The sequence below is a fragment of the Podarcis erhardii genome (assembly GCF_964252035.2).
Source record: "Podarcis erhardii genome assembly, chromosome: 12".
Classification (NCBI taxonomy): Eukaryota; Metazoa; Chordata; class Lepidosauria; order Squamata; family Lacertidae; genus Podarcis; species Podarcis erhardii.
This window is the reverse complement of record NC_138513.1, coordinates 2,268,567-2,283,101: the sequence shown is the minus strand read 5'-3', so window position 1 is coordinate 2,283,101 and position 14,535 is coordinate 2,268,567. Positions and strand designations below refer to the sequence as shown.

At 46.6% G+C, this 14,535-nt stretch overlaps 1 protein-coding gene and 1 long non-coding RNA gene across 3 annotated transcripts in view; one reads left to right on the top strand and one right to left on the bottom strand.

The window, feature by feature from the left end:
* Positions 1–14,535, bottom strand: part of LOC309326124 — a 154,040-nt gene that overhangs the window by 65,602 nt on the left and 73,903 nt on the right. The gene's annotated exons all lie outside the window — the stretch shown is intronic.
* The window catches only part of LOC309325891 (unconventional myosin-Ig-like), a 95,745-nt gene continuing 82,552 nt past the window's right edge, over positions 1,343–14,535 (top strand). The window contains exons 1-4 of one of the 2 annotated variants that reach the window (XM_081834227.1): positions 1,343–1,519; positions 7,635–7,843; positions 10,454–10,547; positions 12,747–12,912. In XM_081834227.1, the coding sequence (XP_081690353.1) occupies positions 1,425–1,519; positions 7,635–7,843; positions 10,454–10,547; positions 12,747–12,912 (564 nt within the window). In that variant the 5' untranslated portion in view covers positions 1,343–1,424. Of the gene's footprint in view, positions 1,520–6,387; positions 6,592–7,634; positions 7,844–10,453; positions 10,548–12,746; positions 12,913–14,535 lie in introns of those variants that run through there. The other variant, XM_081834228.1, reaches the window with a different exon arrangement.

The window sequence follows — 14,535 nt, the reverse complement described above, 5'->3', positions numbered from 1 at the left end:
TTCAAAATGGGCAAAGCAAGGGAGAGGTGGTCTCGTCTCATCGGTCGTCCTGCTAGGACACTGTCCCTAAAAGTCTTTTAATTGCTCCATCACCTGCCTGGCTCAAAATGGAGAAGAGACAAAAATGGCACAAGGGATTGGAGGAAATGCTCTTGGGGAGATGGGGACGAAAATGGGGTTTTTAGGGGCAGCTGGGGTGGGAATAAGAAACGTCCCTGTTTTCAACGGAGGAAACTTTGAGAACATGTACGTAAATGTGTGACTCAGTTCTGTTTCAGAACTTGCTAGGCAGTTTTGTCCACCATATTGCAAGAATAACTTGCGCCTCTTTCCCCACAGAAAGTCCCTGTGTTATAAACCATATGTGGTGGGAATACAGAGAAATTAAAAAATTCTGGGAAATGATATATAATGAGTTGAAGAAAATGTTTAAATTAACATATGTAAAAAAAAAAACCAGAAGCATTTCTGTTAGGGATTGTAGGGAAAGACTTGCCAAGGAAAATAATGAACTTATTCATGTATGCGACAATGAGGAAAGCCTGACAAAATAACAGCGGCAAGAGAAATTGATGGGTTATGCAGAATTGGCGAAATTGACATGATACAAACTGCGAGATAAGGACAACTGTGACTTTAAAGAAGAATGGGAACTCTTTACAAATTACAGTGGACGCTCGGGTTGCGAACGTGATCCGTGCAGGAGGCACATTCGCAACCTGCAGCGCTGCGTTTCTGCGCATGCGCAAAGTGCGATTTGTCACTTCTGCGCATGTGCAAGTGCCAAAACCTGGAAGTAACCCGTTCCAGTACTTCCGGGTTTCGGCACGTCTGTAACCCGAAAACGTGCAACGTCTGTAACCCGAGGTATGACTGTACTTAAAAAAATGAACAAAATGAATTGGCAGGCTTTGAATAAACATACACAAATTTATTGACGGTTGACATAATAGATAGATAATTTATGGATCTTTACAAGTTTACAATATGCAGAGAATGAGACGTGTTGGAAAATCAGAGAGAGGAACGGAGGGAAGTTTCGGGGGGGAACTGGGGGCGGGAAATGAAGATGATGTGATAATTTGTTATGTAAAATTCGTAATAAAACTATTTAAAATTAAATTAAAAATAAACCTCTGGTGCCACCTCCTCTCCCTAGTCATCATTCGTGTGAGTTTGGTCTATGGGTTTGCAAGGGTGCAATTTATATTTTCATGCACGATGACACCCGAGCGAGCGGAAACGCAAGCGTCTCAAAAGCTCCAGCTAACCACAGGTCTCCACCCTCGCCTCTCTGAAGGAAGCTCTCCCCGCCAGCCATCGCCGACTTGAGTCATTTGCTTTCGGTCTGCCAGTGGTGGGACGCAGCGGCCCCACAAGCCTCTCTTTCTCTCCCCATCTCTGCACCCTTCACGCTGAGGATCATGGCCGAGCAAGAAAGCCTGGAGTTTGGGAAGGCCGATTTTGTCCTCCTAGACCAGGTCACCATGGAAGACTTCATGGAGAACCTGAAGCTGAGGTAACAACTTGGAAGTCCCGAGGGTTGCGAAAGATGGCGGGGCCAGGGGTCAGTTGTGTCGGGCCTGTGGGACTCACTGCCTCAGGATATGGCTGGGGAGGGTCGCTGGCAAGAGACTGAAGATGAGACGGAGGAAGAGAGCTGCTGGATCAGGTCCAAGGCTGGCTTCCCATTCCCCAGGGTGGCCAGCCACAAGCCACAACCATTTAGCTGCACTGCTGCATTGCAGGCGGGTCAGGCTAGATGACCGCTGCTGTCCCCTCCAGCTCCACAGCTCTATGATTTCGGACAGCTGATGGGTAATCTACCTCTCCTTTAAATCAGAACCAGTGAAGGCGGTGAAGGTCCTGTGTGAATGTCTGCAGGCGGTTGGAGGATGGATGGCGGCTAACAGATTGAGGTTGAATCCTGACAAGACAGAAGTACTATTTTGGGGGGACAGGGGGTGGGCTGGTGTGGGGGACTCCCTGGTCCTAAATGGGGTAACTGTGCCCCTGAAGGACCAGGTACGCAGCCTGGGAGTCATTCTGGACTCACTGCTGTCCATGGAGGCGCAGGCCAATTCTGTGTCCAGGGAAGCTATCTATCAGCTCCATCTGGTACGCAGGATGAGACCCTACTTGCCCGCAGACTGTCTTGCCAGAGTGGTGCATGCTCTAGTTATCTCCCGCTTGGACTACTGCAATGCGCTCTACGTGGGGCTACCTTTGAAGGTGACCCAGAAACTGCAATTAATCCAGAATGCGGCAGCTAGACTGGTGATTGGGAGCGGCCGCAAGGACCACAAAACTCTGGTCCTGAGAGATCTGCATTGGCTCCCAGTACGTTTCCGAGCACAATTCAAAGTGTTGGTGCTGACCTGGAAAGCCCTAAATGGCCTCAGTTCAGTATATCTGAAGGAGCATCTCCTCCCCCATCATCCAGCCCGGACACTGAGGTCCAGCTCCGAGGGCCTTCTGGCAGTTCCCTCCCTGCGAAGTGAGGTTACAGGGAACCAGACAGAGGGCCTTCTCGGTAGTGGCACCCACCCTGTGGAACACCCTCCCTTCAGATGTGAAGGAAATAAGCAGCTATCCTATCTTTAAAAGACATCTGAAGGCAGCCCTGTATAGGGAAGTTTTTAATATTTAATGCTGTATTGTTTTTAACACTTGATTGGGAGCCGCCCAGAGTGGCTGAGGAGGCTCAGCCAGATGGGTGGGGTATAAATAAATTATTATTATTATTATTATTATTATTGTTGTTGTTGTTGTTGTTGTTGTTGTTTTATCGAATACTCCATCTTTCCTGCAATGAACTCAGCGCGTGCTATGAGGTTCTGTCAACCTTCCCCTGTTTTATCTTCACAACAACGCGGTGAGGTAGGCCTGGCAGAGATATGATGACTGGCCCAATGCCGGCCGCAGAACTTCAAGCAGGGATTTGAACCCTGGTTCAGATTTAGTGCTGTCATCACCTCCGAATCTAAATATGATTTCCATATAGCTACCATCGTTGCTACCAGCCACTGATAGGACAGCCCACACATTTGTGGCTTAGGGCCCTCGTATTTACAGGACTGTCTCTCCTGGTCTTTTTTTTTTTTTTTTTTTAATAAATATTTATTAAGGTTTTTAAATATAAATGCACACATAATAAACAATCTTACTTCTTTCACAACAAATTCATCACTTCTTTGGACTCCCTCACGTCTCCCGCTCCCATTTACATCGTTAAAAAAAAATTTTTTTCCAAACAAATTATCAACAGGACTGTCTCTCCTGGTCTCCCCCGCAGAGGACCTTAAGATCCATGAACAACCATAGTTTAGAGGTCCCGGGCCCTAAGGAAGTCAGACTATCCTCCACCAGGGCCAGGACCTTCTCAGTGGTGGCTCCGACCTGGTGGAATGCTCTGTCCCAGGAGACCAGGGCCCTGCAGGATTTAACTTTCTTCCGCAGGGCCTGTAAGACTGAGCTATTCCGCCTGGCTTTCAATTTGAACTTAGCCTGATCTTTTATTCCCCTTCCTTCCCTCCCTCTCCCCTTTTTATGAAGATTACCCACTCTGGGATCCCACAGCTAATTCTCCCCTGGTCTCCTCGCTGGCCCAAATAGGACTAATTTAGCCAGCTAGCCCTGATGATCATCTAATGTTTATTGGATGGATTTCCCCCCTAAACTGATTTTTGAATTCTGAATTTATTGTTATTCACGTTTTATACTGTATTTTATGCTGTTTTTTGTTGACCAATTAAGTGTTTTAAATTTGTTGTTAGCTGCCCTGAGCCTGGTTTTCTGAACCGGGAAGGGCAGGGTATAAATAAATTAGTAATAGTAGTAGAAGTAGAAGTAGTAGTCTCATGTTCTTTCCAAGTCACCTGAGCCAGTGGCTGTTGCCACATCTTGTGGCAGTGAGTTCCAAAGGTTAAGGGTGCATTTTGGGAGCCAAAGAAAGAATGCCCGTTACATACACACACACAGGTGGTGGTGGTGATTTCAGGTTCCCAAACGAAACTGGAAACAAAAAGCGAGGCAGAAACACAAAGAAACTGGGTAGGAACCAAAGAGGTTTGGACGCAAAGCAGACCCTCTCTGTCGCTCGCAATGTTGCTGAGCAGCTTGGGCAAATGAGAACTCAAAGCAGTTTGCTGCTTCTCTGCTTCCCTGGCCAGGAGACGGAAGGAGCGATGGATGAAAAGGCAGAGGAAGATTGGAGGGTGGTTGGTTTTTTTGAGTGGGTGGAAGCAAAGGCTTTGCAGTTGGGAATTCAGGACTTTGCGTGACAAAGTGAGAAGCCGTGATGGCTTAAGGGTTTGCGTGAAGGTTCCGGCGTTTTCGTGGCAATAGGAGACTGTGCTCTCAGCATCCTTAGTCATTTAGTCGTGTCCGACTCTTCGTGACCCCCTGGACCAGAGCACGCCAGGCCCTCCTGTCTTCCACTGCCTCCCGCAGTTTGGTCAAACTCATGCTGGCAGCTTCGAGAACACTGTCCAACCATCTTGTCCTCTGTCATCCCCTTCTCCTTGTGCCCTCCATCTTTCCCAACATCAGGGTCTTTTCCAGGGAGTCTTCTCTTCTCCTGAGGTGGCCAAAGTCTTGGAGCCTCAGCTTCAGGATCTGTCCTTCCAGGGAGCACTCAGGGCTGATTTCCTTCAGAATGGAGAGGTTTGATCTTCTTGCAGTCCATGGGACTCTCAAGAGTCTCCTCCAGCACCAGAATTCAAAAGCATCAATTCTTCGGCCATCAGCCTTCTTTATGGTCCAGCTCTCACTTCCATACATCACTACTGGGAAAACCAGAGTTTTAACTAGCAAACTGCAACTCTCAGACTTCTTTAGGGGAAGCTATGGCGATTTAAAGTGGCCCTAGCCACTCTGGGCGGCTTCCAACAGATATAAAAACGTAACGAAACATTTAAAAACATCCATATACAGGGCTGCCTTCAGATGTTTTCTAAAGGTCATATACTTCCTCAGCTCCTTGGCTCGGGGGTCACATAACTGCCCAACATTTCTCCAATGAAAATGGGGACATCCTAAGGAAAAGCGGGGCATTCCTGGATAAAATCAGAATCCGGGGCAGCATCTGTAAATCCGGGACTGTCCCTGGAAAATAGGGACGCTTGGAGGGGCTTGCAGTTGGAGGCAACAAAGCTTCTGAATATGAGTTTCTGGAAATCGCACGATGGGCGAGTTCTCTTGCATTCAAATGCTGCTTCCGGGTTTCCCATGATATCTGGTTGGCCACTGTGAGAATGGGACTAGATGGGGCACTGGCCTGATACCGCTGATTCTTCTTATGTTCTTAAAAAAAAAAAAAATTAGGAGTTTCAAAATAACAATTTATCCTCATTCCCCCCATTTTCCCCTCTCCCACCCCAGACTTCCCTCAGCTCCTCTGTCTGATTTCTCAGCACGTTATTCTCTGCATGCTATAAAATTGTAAAGATCCTTAATTTATCTATCATCTATATCTATCTATCTATCTATCTTTCTATCTATCCATCTATCTATCTATCTATCTATCTATCTATCTATCATCTATTTATATGTTACCAATAAAAAGTTTGTGAGTGTTTATTCAAAACCTGCCAAGGAGTCCAGTTCATTTTGTTGTTTCTATAAGTACTTTGTGAAAGGTCCCCATTCTTCTTTAAAGTCACAGTTGTCCTTATCACATGGTTTATGTGTCAACTTTGCCAATTCCACATAGCCCATCAGTTTCTCTTGCCACAGTTCTTTGGTCAGGATTTCCTCGTTCTTCCATCCTTGTGCTATCAAGACTCTTGCCGCCGTTGTCGCATACATAAAAATGTTTTTCCGTTTCCTTGGCAGGTCTTTTCCTACAATCCCTCACCAAAATGCTTCAGGCTTTTTTTTACAAATGTCAATTGGAACATTTTCTTCAACTCATTGTTTATCATTTCCCATTTTTAAAAAAATCTTACTACAGTCCCACCACATAGGGTAAAAAGTCCCTTCTTTTTCCTTCCATTTCCAGCATATATTTGAAGCAGTTTTATACATTCTTCCTATCTGCACTGGTGTTATTCTCCTTGTGTTCTTATGTCCTTATTTTCTTGCTGCCTGGCTCACACAGCTGTGGGACGCACATGTTGGCCACATTAGCACATCTGAGCCTGGCTGTCGCAGCTTGCGTCCTTGTTTTTATTGCACAACGGTTGCGTACGCCGGAGAAGGGCCGTCGCTCTAAAGCGGGGCATCAGTGCCTTGAATTGTAGGAGGCGGCTGAGGCGAAGAGGGCTCTGCCCATCTTCCGTCCTCCAACCTGGCCTCTGTGGTTAGTCCCCCTTCCTCTTCTCGGTTTGACGCACCCTGGGAGTTTCCTGCAAGCTGCTGTTCTTCCTCTGTTTACAGGAAGGCGCTGGTTTCTCAACTTCAGAGCAGACTCTCGCCCTTGACAGACAGGGGAGCAGAATTTTGTTTCTGTAGCCCCTGCAGGTAGCTAGTGCCCAGGGGCGCCCAGCGGGCAGAGACAGGGCAAAGGGACCCATTGTAGGTGGCGCCGTGTTGGGGGCAGACAGAGGAAAGGCAAAGAGTGGCCACTTCCGGACTGTCACTCTTTGACAGGTGGGACTCAGTCGCATTCTTGCAAATTCAGTTTGCAGAATTATAGCGGGTTTGGCACTCTATGGGGGCACGGCATATAAGCTAAACAAGCTTATAACATATTATAACATATAAGCTAAACAAGCTATAGCTTAGGGCTCTACTGTCTTGGGGGCCCCAAAAAAATTTAAAGGGGAAAAAACTGGATGTACATTTCCCAAATATAAGATAAAAGAGAAATACAGTGGTACCTCGGGTTACATACGCTTCAGGTTACAGACTCTGCTAACCCAGAAATATTGCTTCAGGTTAAGAACTTTGCTTCAGGATGAGAACAGAAATTGTGCTCTGGCGGCACAATAGCAGCGGGAGGCCCCGTTAGCTAAAGTGGTGCTTCAGGTTAAGAACAGTTTCAGGTTAAGAACGGACCTCCGGAATGAATTAAGTATTTAACCCGAAGTACCACCATACTGTATTTTTCTGTGTATAAGACTATATTTCCCCCCCAAATTTTTTTTTTAAAGTTTAAAATTGGGGGTCGTCTTATACACAGAATGTTGCAATTAATTATTTCTTAATTTTGGGCTCAAAAAATAGGGGTCGTCTTATACATGGGGGTGTCTTATGCAGGGGAAAATATGGGAGATATTGGTGGGTTACTAGACCAGAGGCTGTCTCAGCCTCTCCTGACCCAACCGGCAGTGGAGCAGCTGTAAATGATGGCCCAGCTGGAGGCAACGAGGTCATCCCCGCATCTGGAGCCAGGGCAGGATGAGGCCCCTGACTTGGCCCAGCTGGTGTTTGTCGCAGGGGAACCTGCGCAGACTGGGGCTCTTCAGGATCAAGGCCCAGACTTGGTTCAGATGATGCCCGAGGCAAAGGATCTGGTGCAGACTGGGACTCCTCTGGTTCCGAGTCCGAGCCCCAGTCCCAGGCCATCACAAAACCTCTTTTGTTGACCACCAGCATTACGCTTTCCATTTTTAAGTTGGGAAGAGAGTAGTTGCTCTGGAAGATGATAATCAGGCATGCCATCCTAACTCTGCTCCTCTGGCCTCTCCAAGGTTTGAGAAAGGGAGGATCTACACGTACATCGGCGAGGTGGTGGTCTCCGTGAACCCCTACAAGCAAACGGCGCTTTACGGGAAAGATGTCATTGAGCAGTATCGTGGCCGGGAGCTCTACGAGAGACCGCCGCACCTCTTCGCGGTGGCCGACGCGGCTTACAAGGCCATGAAGCGCCGGGCAAAGGACACCTGTATTGTAATCTCAGGTATGGCAGGGGAGAGGGTTCTTGGTGCTTGAATCCTGTTTGTGGGTTCCGCTGTATAAACTGTTATAAAACTGCTCCTCTTCCCTTATGGGGTACCCAAGAGCCCGTATAGAGTCCTTATGTAGGTTCTCTGTCGGTAGGAGAAAATAACAGAGGCCAACCAGAGAATATTGAGAAGCAAAGCAGGTTCTTCATTAAACTGTTGCAACAGGGTGTTCACACCCCCCACACACACACAGAAGGGAGGAGGAACCCAGAACAAAGGTGTGCAAGCCCTTATATAGATTTTTGAAATTGCCACCCTGTAGCTCAAGCCCACTGAGCCTAGGACTTGCTGATCGGAAGGTCGGCAGTTCGAACCCCCGCGACGGGGTGAGCTCCCGTTGCTCGGTCCCTGCTCCTGCCCACCTAGCAGTTCGAAATCAGGTCAAAGTGCAAGTAGATAAATAGGTACCGCTCCGGCGGGAAGGTAAACGGCGTTTCCGTGCGCTGCTCTGGTTCGTCAGAAGCGGCTTAGTCCTGCTGGCCACATGACCCGGGAGCTGTATGCCGGCTCCCTCGACCAATATAGCGAGATGAGCGCCACAACCCCAGAGTCGGTTATGACTGGACCTAGCGGTCAGGGGTCCCTTTACCTTTACCTTTAGGGTGAGCCTGTGACCTGGATTCAGGAATTAAAGTATTTACCATCACAAAAGAATGGCCGGGCTGCCCAGGTAATGCAACCAGTGACCATTACCAGGTATCCTGGAGGACAGGATTTCTGCTGGAGATTGCCTCCTCCTGTGATGTAGGTATAGTATTTTGGGGGGTGGTCTCTGGCTACAGAGTGGGCAGTTTCAGAAGTCCATATAAGGGCTTACGCCCCATTGTTCTGGGTTCCTCCTGCGTGTGGTGAGTGGGGACCCTGTTGCAACAATTCCTTGAATAAAGATCAGGCTTACTAGCCACTTTGCTAGGTCAAAGTGCAAGTAGATAAATAGGTACCGCTCCGGCGGGAAGGTAAACGGCGTTTCCGTGCGCTGCTCTGGTTTGCCAGAAGCGGCTTAGTCATGCTGGCCACATGACCCGGAAGTTGTACGCTGGCTCCCTCGGCCAGTAAAGCAAGATGAGCGCCGCAACCCCAGAGTCGTTTGCGACTGGACTTAGTGGTCAGGGGTCCCTTTACCTTTTCCTAGCTCAAGACCACCCCCAAATACATCATACATACATCACAGAAGGGGTGGTCTGTCCAGCAGGAAACCTGTTGATGGGTTTACCTGGACAGCCTGACCATTCTTTTATGATGATAAATACTTAATTCCTGAGTCCAGGTCACAGGCTCACCCTATTCATACCCAAATGTACCCTTAAGGCAGGATTTGTGAGCACAGAGACAATGGGGAGGCTTTTCCCATTTCCATCCAAACTGCAGAGGAATATTTGAGGTCACTGAAAGAGTCAAAATGGCTTTAGGACTGTTTTCCTGTACAGTGGTACCTCGCAAGACGAATGCCTCGTAAGACGAAAAACGCGCAAGACGAAAGGGTTTTTCGTTTTTTGAATTGCTTCGCAAGACGATTTCCCCTATGGGCTTGGCTTGCTTCACAAGACAAAAACATCTTGCGAGTTTGTTTCCTTTTTCTTACAACCGTTAATACCCAGGGAATCCGCGCTCCGCAAGACGAAAAAATTGCAAGACGAAACAACTCGCAGAACGAATTAATTTCGTCTTGCGAGGCACCACTGTACTGTTTTCCGACGTGTGGCTTATATATCCATATATGTGTTTGCCTGGTAAATTTATGAACAATTATTTTATACCTTAGGGCGACCTTACAATTCTCATAACAATAACAAAACCATCACATCGCCACCCTGCAGTCTGAAGGGGGACCAGTCCTTCTCCCTATTGATGGAGGAAGCATCCACCAGCTCCACCGCTTTCCTCAACGTCTTGTTCTACTTCTTCTTCTTTTATATTTTGAAAGTTGTTTGTCTCTTTGTCTGTTCTCTATGCTTTTTTTAAAAAAATATTAACAATTTCAACATAACAATTTCATTATTCCCCCTCCCCAACAAACCCTCCCCACAAGACCTCCCTCAGCTTCTCTCTCTGATTTCTCAACTCATGTTATTCTCTGCATATTGTAAAATTGTATACATCCTTGTACAGTATTATCTATCTGCTATATTAACCCTCAATAAATTTGTGTATGTTTATTCAAAACCTGCCAAGGAGTACACAGTTCATTTTGTTGTTTCTTTCAGTACTTTGTAGAAAGGTCCCCATTCTTCTTTAAAGTCACAGTTGTCCTTGTCACGTAGTTTGTGTGTCAATTTAGCCACTCTGCATAGTTCATCCATTTTTCTTGCTACTGTTCTTTCGGTGGGATTTCCTCATTCTTCCATCCTTGTGCTATCAAGACTCTTGCTGCTGTTGTAGCATACATAAATAAGTTCTTTATTTTCCTTGGCAGGTCTTGTCCTACAATCTCTAACAAAAATGCTTCTAGTTGTTGTTGTTTTTTTACAAATGTCATTTTAAACATTTTCTTCAACTCATTGTATATCATTTCCCAATTTTTTAAAATTTCTCTACATTCCCAAACGTCTTGTTCTTCTTTATAGGGGAAAGCGGTGCTGGAAAGACAGAGGCGAGCAAGTATATTATGCAGTATATTGCGGCCATCACAAACCCCACCCAGAGGGCAGAGGTGGAAAGGTAAACAACTTTGTGGGTGCTCTTCCTGAAATTGTAGTCAAGGGTGTGGGGTGTTTTTTTGGCTCCTAGCCATAGCAACAGCTCCTAACGATAATGTGAAACTTCCACACCCGAAAGCAGTCTATCCCCAAGTACCTGCGTTAATGGAGAAATCTGAGGGCTCCCTTAGACAAAAAAACAAGGACACTAGCCAGGAATACCAGAGCAAAACAGCTCCGGTCTTTACTGAAGACTGTCGCGACAGGACTCCCACCTACCACAAGGTGGAACAAGATGGAAGCCCCGAAAAAAAGAGCCCCCAAACTTTTATTAGCTGCTAATCCCCATGTTTAGTGATGTATGGAAGTGAGAGCTGGACCATCAAGAAGGCTGATCGCCGAAGAATGGATGCTTTTGAATTCTGGTGCTGGAGGAGACTCTTGAGAGTCCCATGGACTGCAAGAAGATCAAACCTGTCCATTCTGAAGGAAATCAGCCCTGAGTGCTCACTGGAAAGACAGATCCTGAAGCTGAGGCTCCAAGACTTTGGCCACCTCATGAGAAGAGAAGACTCCCTGGAAAAGACCCTGGTGTTGGGAAAGATGGAGGGCACAAGGAGAAGGGGACGGCAGAGGACGAGATGGTGGGACAGTGTTCTCGAAGCCACCAGCATGAGTTTGACCAAACTGCGGGAGGCAGTGGAAGACAGGAATGCCTGGCGTGCTCTGGTCCAGGGGGTCACGAAGAGTCAGACACGACTAAACAACAACAACAACCCCCATGTTACACACACCATGTTACTACATCACTCATACATCATGGTTACATCATGAAAGGGGAGGTCTGGTGGCAGTAATCTGAGCATCCTGGACCCTGCCCCAGGGTTCTCCTTGCCCTCCACCAAACACCCATCAAGTGTAACAAAAGTGATATTTACATTTCCCTGTTTCCCAGCCAAGTTCATCACACCCTTTTGTCTTCATCTGGGTTTGATATTTCTGGAATGGCTACCTGTCTGGCACTCAGGTATCAGGAGGCCAGGAATTATCACTCAGGCAGAGGGGCTGCTGAGTAGCTGAGCTCACATGTCTATAGGAATTTCTGAAGTTTTCCCAGTGAGCCAGTACATAGATCAGTGAATTCATATCAGTGAATTCTTACATTTGGTATCGTGCAGCAAAGGCCTTTTGAATAGATAGGAAGAAACTGTGATGAAGTGTTTTGTGGGGACAAATCACAGAAGTTACAAAAGCGATTGTGCTGGTTTTGGTAGTGGGCTGCGTGTGCATGATATCTGCTGGAGGGGCAAACCCCCCCAAAACCTGTACATAAATTGCTGCAACAATACTGAATTTGATCTTGGATGTTATATATGAACTCAGATTAATGTCTTTGTTTGTGCTGCAATAGCAGAGAAATGTAGCTGTACCTTTAATTATCTGTGATGACTGCTGACACCACAGTTCAAGAAGGACACTGACAAACTGGAACGTGTCCAGAGGAGGGCAACCAAAATGGTCAAAGGCCTGGAAACGATGCCTTATGAGGAACGGCTAAGGGAGCTGGGCATGTTTAGCCTGGAGAAGAGGAGGTTAAGGGGTGATATGATAGCCATGTTCAAATATATAAAAGGATGTCACATAGAGGAGGGAGAAAGGTTGTTTTCTGCTGCTCCAGAGAAGCGGACACGGAGCAATGGTTCCAAACTACAAGAAAGAAGATTCCACCTAAACATTAGGAAGAACTTCCTGACAGTAAGAGCTGTTGGACAGTGGAATTTGCTGCCAAGGAGTGTGGTGGAGTCTCCTTCTTTGGAGGTCTTTAAGCAGAGGTTTGACAACCATATGTCAGGAGTGCTCTGATGGTGTTTCCTGCTTGGCAGGGGGTTGGACTCGATGGCCCTTGTGGTCTCTTCCAACTCTATGATTCTGTGATTCTATGATTCTATGATTTTATACACCTGTGATGTTGGTGTGGTTTAGTAGCCTAAGAATTTTTTATAGCAATGTTCAGGATTCGGGGTGGGGTGAACCCAAAATAAGTCCCACAAGCCTGCAGTGTGTTGCCCTGAAAAGTCCCTCCACATCCAGCAAATTTTGCAGGGCTGAGTTTAGGATTTTAACCTGGGTCTCTCCACTCGGAGACCAGCCCAGCAATTGCCACACACCCCTGGCCCTAATTCTTCCCTCTCTGTCTTCCTTCCTCTCTGCTTTCCTTCAGGGTGAAGAACGTCCTGCTAAAGTCCAACTGTGTCCTGGAAGCTTTTGGCAACGCCAAAACCAACCGCAACGACAACTCCAGCCGGTTTGGCAAATACATGGACATCAATTTTGACTTCAAAGGGGACCCCACAGGGGGCCACATCAACAACTACCTCCTGGAGAAGGTACTGGGTGTGGGTGAAGGTGGGGTGGCCCAAATGAATCACTGTGCTATAAGGGAAAAAAAACCTGCTCCTTTTTCCTTATGGGGTACCCAAGAGCCCATATAGAGTCCTTAAGTGGGTTCCCTATTGGTAGGAGAAAATAACAGAGAAAAAACAGAGAAAATTGAGAAGCAAAGTGGCTAGTAAGCCTGATCTTTATTGATCTGTTGCAACAGGGTGCTCCCTTCACACGCAGGAGAGGAAGAGGACTCAGAACCCAGGTGTGTCCATCCTTATGTAGACATTTTAAGTTGCCCGCCCTGGAGTTCAAGACCACCCCCCAGAAACATCATACATACATCACAGAAGGGGTGTAGCTCGAGACCACCCCCCAGACACATCGAAATGAAGCCTTATTTACCTAGGGATCCATTAGCCTCGCCATCCCCTGGACCATGGAGGGAACAAAAGTACCAGGAAAGCAACTTCTTCTTTGGAGAAAAGAGTTTATTGCAATCTGCGCAGAGTGACAACCAGCAGGATCTCTCCTGAAAGACTGGCTGTAAAGCAAAACACTTCAGCAGACTTTCTTATACTTTTCTGAACACTCTTCCCCCCTCCCATACCCTTTCCAGATTTGCCCAATCAGCTGGCAAATGTTCAACTTATTCCCTTATATGGCACATCTATATTGCTTGCTTAAACACATTTAATGCTTGCTAAACATTCCTTATACGTGCCTTTCTGCTAGCTAAGCACTCCCCCCTCCCCTCTTGCTTACACGTGTCTTTTCTTATCTTTGCATTAGTAAGCATAAGACAGGAAGAAGGGGCCTGGTTAAATCTGCAAACAGCAGCTAAAATGTTTTTGCAAGCTAAGAAATGGACTTTTGACCTGCCAGACAAATTTAGCTGGCGATGTGCTAATCGTCTGGTAAATTTGCAGAAGTGAGATTAGCACAGGAATTTTTACTGCAGACAGCATTTGAGAGCAATCTTTCTTAGGTACAAAATACAAGGCACAGAGAGTATTGAAAGAAATCCTTCCCATCTCCCTTTACTCCCTCCTCTTCTTTTGAACAATCTATTACTTAGATTCGTTCTGGGGTAAGGGTCTATATTCTCTCATTACAGCAATCACGCGAGGTCCCATCATGCGAGACATCATTTTTCCCATCATATTCTGCAAGCATTGCATCAAGCAGGGAATACAAAAGCAGAGAAGCAAAAGGATTATAAGTGGCCCTGCTATAAATACCATAATATTCCTGATCCAACCACCATCGGGCAGCCAAGAATATAACCAATTCCATGGATCACCTTCTGTAATTTTTAGCGGGTTTTCAGCTATCATTGTTTCCATGTGGTCAATGGTGGCCGAAATGCTGACATTATTATCTGGGATAAACATGCAGCAATGAGAATGAATTAACGCACAAACTCCTCCCTTCGAGGCCAACATTACATCTAAAGCATAACGATTTTGCAAAACGACCTCCCTCATAGCAGACACTTCTTGGTTGAGGTCCTTTAATGCCTTAATGGTATCATTAAATAGTCCTTCTGTCCAATTGGCGAGCAAATGAAGATCTTTATAATTCATGGCTGCCCCTAAGGAGGGTAGTAGGGCCCGCGATATCTGGGT